The following is a 5378-nucleotide window of genomic DNA, read 5'->3' as shown; positions in this document are numbered from 1 at the left end:
CACACTGTCTCTCTAATGTAAACACAAACTCACACTGTCTCGTACTGTCTCTGTAAAATGAACACACACACACACACTCCAAGTTTTGTTTCGTTATTAAACAAATATCACATTAGAGAATTTTTCTATTTAACATGGGGCGTCCAGAAAATATGCGACTGAAAAAGAATATTTAGCAGCAAAGGCACGACAGCAGAGAAAAAGACGGGAAAGTAAATCAAATAAAAACCAGTGAAAAGCGACTGAAACAGATGCCTGAATACGCACTTTGACGTAGAGTTGATTCTGTTTCTGCTACACATGACCGACTGGTTAGTGCAGTACTTTTCAACCTTTTTGCTGGAGCGGAACCCCAAGGAAACATTCCACTGGCTCGAGGAGCCCCTGTGCAATAATTTAATTGTCTTACGCAAAAAAAAAAACAGCATTTAATTAATGAAATGAAAATACTCATGTTCAGATTTATTTACAATAAAATCACAAACTGTAAAAAATTGTCACGTACATATGCAATTTTATTCTTGCATCTACAGTTATTATTAAATCATGTATTAAAAAAACTTTAGTTTGAATAGATTACATTTATTCTCATCAAAAACTCAATGAGAAACTTGAGCCTGGTGTTTCTTGCACAACTCCCTAAGATTGGGTCGATAGACACACACGAAGTTCATCTTCCACAGACAGCAATTGTGCTCGCTTCTTGTGCTTGATGGCTGTCAGAGTTGAAAATCCAAATTCACAGAAGTAGGTGGTTGAAAACTGCACAAGAAGTCGCAGCGCTTTCTGGGCGTTTGCAGGATATTCCTTTTCAACCAGCAACCAAAATGCATTCAGGTGAAGCTCAGAATGCTTCAACTTTAATGTTCTGTCATTTAAAACACTAGCAAGTTCTTCTTCTTCTGATAATGTGAACTGTTCTTCAAATGGCTCAAATTCCACAAATGAGTTTCTAATCCAGTCATACTGGTCAACAGATATCGATGGAAAATATTTGTCAAGATTTGTTAACAAAGTGTGCAAATGGTTCAAAATTAGTAACGAAGTTTCTTGACAATTCCTTTTAAAAACACTTGGAAACATTTCCAAATTTCCTGCAGCTATGTGTTTCTTCCATATTGTCAATTTCTTCTGAAAAGCATTTATTTTGTCAGTAGAAGACAATATATTTTCGTTCATGCCCTGCATGCCATTGTTCAAGAGGCTTAGCTCATGAAATATATCGGCAAAATATGCTAACTTGGAACACCGATGGTCATCACTCAAACATTTTTCAAAGTCTTTCAGGTTTTCTTGCAAACAAAAGGTCAAAAGGTCTTCTCTTAATTCGTAAAAACGAGACAATACTTTTCCCCTTGACAACCATCGTATTTCTGTGTGCTGGATTAAGGTGAAATGGTCTGCTTCCATACCCACACAAAGTTTCGCAAACTGTCGACATTTAAGTGGCCTCATTTTGAAGTAATTATTTATTTTCACTACCATACCCAATACAGATTTTTGTTCAGGTCCAAAAGTTTTAGCAACTAGTGCTTCTCTATGAATGAAACATTTGAATTTTGTTTTTGTGCGGTTGGGACAAAGCCTTTAAGACATCCTGTCATTGCAGGGGCACCATCTGTACAAATACCAACACAGTTTTTCCAGTTCAATCCACAATACTCTAAATATGAATTTAAAACATCAAATACATCTTGTCCTTTTCTTGTTTCTGGCAACTCTTTGCAATACAGGACGTCTTCTACAATAGTTTCATCATTAATAAAACGAACAAATACAAGGAGCTGTGATTTACCAGTGATGTCTGTACTCTCATCAACTTGAAGTGCAAACAACTTATGTTTCAGTATTTTTGACTTAATATTGCACTCAATGTCTCCTGACATGTCTTGAATGCGCCTACTTATTATGTTGTCAGAAAATGGAATTTTATTTAGATCTGATACAGCATCCTCTCCAAACATTATCCTCACTATTTCCTGGCATGCAGGTAAAATTACAGTTTCAGCGATGGTATGAGATTTCATTTTTCTTGCAACTATCTCCGCCACAGCATAACTTGCTTCTTGTCCTTTGTCACTCAACTTGAACTTTTTGGCAAACTTGCCTTTTATTAAATGCCAATTCTCTTTTAAAATATTGTTCTTTTTTGCCTGACAACTCTGGATGTTTAGTTGTTAAGTGTCGTTTCAGCTTGGCTGGTGCTATAGTACTATTAGCCAGCTTCTCCCCAGAAACAGTACACAAAGGTGAAGAGCAGTCTGGGTTTCCATTCCCAGAGCTATGTAGTTTTCACAATATTGACGAACTTTTAGTTGCAGGTTAATTCCATCATTTCTTGGTAATTTCGACGAGGCAGCATCACTGGCAGTGGCTGCAGCTTCAACAGACTGCCTCAGACCCTGCGTCTCTTCATCTGTATCTAACTTACGTTTTTTTCAGAAATCTATCCATACTTGTAAGGCTGTAAGCAGAATTGTATATATATATGAAAGCAAACCTAATAGTGGCAGGACGAAATGATCTTTAAAGTGTAGCGAGTTAAATGATGTAAAATTTAGCTTTTTTATTAATGTTTTTTTTTAGTACTAGGTATTTCATTATATTTAAACAATATGCATATAATAATTAAAATATATTTTCGGATTTGAATTTAAAATGTCATTTATTTGTTCATTGTTCTAATTTAGAAATTTGTAAGGAATTAATATTTATGCATATTTACATATCTTATAATTTAGTATCAGTTTCCCTATTTCTTATTTTTTTTCTACATATGTAATTCAACTCTCTTCCGGATTTTTTAATCTTAACATTTGACCATATATTAATAGAAGTCATACAAGAAAAATATTTTACAAAAACACCTTTTAAAAAGCTAAAGATATTTTAAAAGGCGTATTAACAACAACACCTAAATAAATGGCTTACGCAGTTAAAATGTTTCTTCCAAATATAGTCACTCGTATTTTACAAAAGAAAACTAAACCATCATCTAAGCTGGCATGCAATTCGTAGATGTGCACGTACATGTACACACCAAGGATCAGGGTCATCTACGCTGGCGAGTAACTCGTAGTTGTACACGTCGTAGGCCTACACATACACACCAAGGATCAGGGTCATCTACGCTGGCGTGCAACTCGTAGATATACACGTAGGCCTAACATGTACACACATATCTGCACAGGAGAATTAAAATTTACTGTCGAGTTTAGCATTTATGTAACTTCTTGCGGAACCCCTGGACTGTACTGGCGGAACCCTGGTTGGAAACCACTGGGTTAGGGTATCTCGAGAGGAGAATATTCTACTTCAAAGTAAGACACTGTGTCAGCTTCTACCATCTGTGACTGTTCAACTGCCTATTGATAATCAGTATGAAATGGGAAGCCTTCCAAACTTCAGTGTGATACAAAGAGAAACGCCAGTGCTGAGAGACGAAACCGAATATTTACAGCAGGTGTACAAATGAAAAATTTTCAAACTAGGAAGAATTCTATTAATGGATTAGCAATGAAAGCCAGTTTCGATAATTTCCAAGAACAGGCCGTTCTGCCTATTGTACAACCACATAATGCATGGAGTTTCCTTGACAATGTTTGTTCATACTGCAAAGCTTACAGATGGGCTGTTGAATTGAAATCTCTATGTTGTTTCAAGGGGATGGTAAAACTTGACAAGGCAAAACTTGCTTTCCCCTCCGTAGTTGGAATACCTTGGTGTTTGTTTTGAAAAAGAGAGATTATGACTATGATAAAATAAGGAAAGCAATATTTACCAAGCAAGTGAGCACTATTATACAAAGAAATGATTAGACGTAAAATGTCATAAAAATTATTAGAATTGGAAATCAAATGTGAAAATATTATCAAGTGGTTAGCAGAAAACTGCCCGCAGGGTGGCCTTTCTGCCAGCATGTATGTATGTGTGTATGTATATATATATATATATATATATATATATATATATATATATATATATATATATGTATGTATGTATGTGTGTGTGCATGGAAAACAAAACCTGTGAAAGGGTGGAGGAACTAGTAAGAGTCAACGGCCACCCAACAGTGGGTATATAGAGAAGGTAACTTCAATTACTAAGAATCCCCGAGTCAGGGCCATGGTGAAGTATTGGAGAGCAGCATGGCGGATGTGAACCTGGGCGCATTGATCTTCATTTCGACGGCGAAACTACATGATACAGTCTGGGCAGAAGAGCCTCTTCAGCCAACGGTCAGTCTAGGGTCAACCAATCCAGTTACGGATTGCTGCCAGTCGATACAAGTTAGATGACTAGTAGTAGTAGTAGTAGTAGTAGTAGTAGTATGTGTGCGTGTGTATGCACGCGTTTGTATGCATGCGTGTGTGCGTGTATATGTGTGCAAATGGATGTGTCCGTCTATATATCTTTATAGGATACACATTTATGTGCATATATACACACATATATACGTATAAACACACATATATGCATATTTATCCACATAAGCATAATTTGTTCCACACATACATACATACATACATACATACATACATACATACATACATACATACATACATACATACATACATACACACATATATGGAGAAAGCTAACTCGAAGACTACAGATCCAATCCATTACTGGAAATGTAAAAATCTGTAAAATTTCCAGAGGTTTATCATTTAAGCATATATGAGCATGTCTAGATATGCAACTCTATGCATTAGGATACATACATACATAAAACAAAACATACAAGTCTGCACATATACATACATGCATGCATACATACATACATGCATGCATACTACATACATACATACATACATACCTGCATACATGAATACATACATACATACATACATACATACATACAAAAATACCCTGGCGTTGGTGTTTAAATTCCTATGATGGAGCCTTGGATTCAGCCGTCTCGCCGCCTTAAGCACACCAGTAATAATGATGATGATGATGATGATGATGATGTTCATAATCAAGATCCCGGTAGTGGTGATTTCTGAAATCGTAATTAACTGATTCTCCTGTAGTTTCTTTTACTCAAAGCCAGGAGCTTTTCAGCATCTTCTCGCATGTGCCCAACGAAAAAAACAAAACAAAAAAAAAACCGCACCACGACGACGACGACGACCACTATCGGGATCATTGATTATGATGATGATGATCACCATTATTGCTGGTGTGCTTAAGGCGGCGAGCTGGCAGAATCGTTAGCACGCCGGGCAAAATGCGCAGCCGTATTTCATCTGTCGTTACATTCTGAGTTCAAATTCCGTCGAGGTCGACTTTGCCTTTCATCCTTTCGGGGTCGATAAATTAAGTACCAGTTACGCACTGGGGTCGATATAATCGACTTAATCCGTCTGTCTGTC

General features: G+C 36.6%; 2 protein-coding genes across 2 annotated transcripts; both read right to left on the bottom strand.

The window, feature by feature from the left end:
• Positions 1-639: 639 nt before the first annotated feature.
• LOC115230231 (protein FAM200A-like) lies at positions 640-1455 on the bottom strand. The gene has a single exon (XM_029800446.1). It carries the CDS (start codon positions 1453-1455, stop codon positions 640-642), a length of 816 nt encoding a protein of 271 aa, XP_029656306.1.
• Positions 1456-1526: 71 nt separating this feature from the next.
• On the bottom strand, positions 1527-2027 carry LOC115230232 (protein FAM200A-like). Its single transcript, XM_029800447.1, has one exon. It carries the CDS (start codon positions 2025-2027, stop codon positions 1527-1529), a length of 501 nt encoding a protein of 166 aa, XP_029656307.1.
• Positions 2028-5378: the final 3351 nt, after the last annotated feature.

Source organism: Octopus sinensis, unplaced genomic scaffold, assembly GCF_006345805.1.
Source record: "Octopus sinensis unplaced genomic scaffold, ASM634580v1 Contig15003, whole genome shotgun sequence".
Taxonomy (NCBI): Eukaryota; Metazoa; Mollusca; class Cephalopoda; order Octopoda; family Octopodidae; genus Octopus; species Octopus sinensis.
The sequence above is the reverse complement of the archived record's forward strand: the minus strand, read 5'-3'. Positions and strand labels throughout refer to the sequence as shown.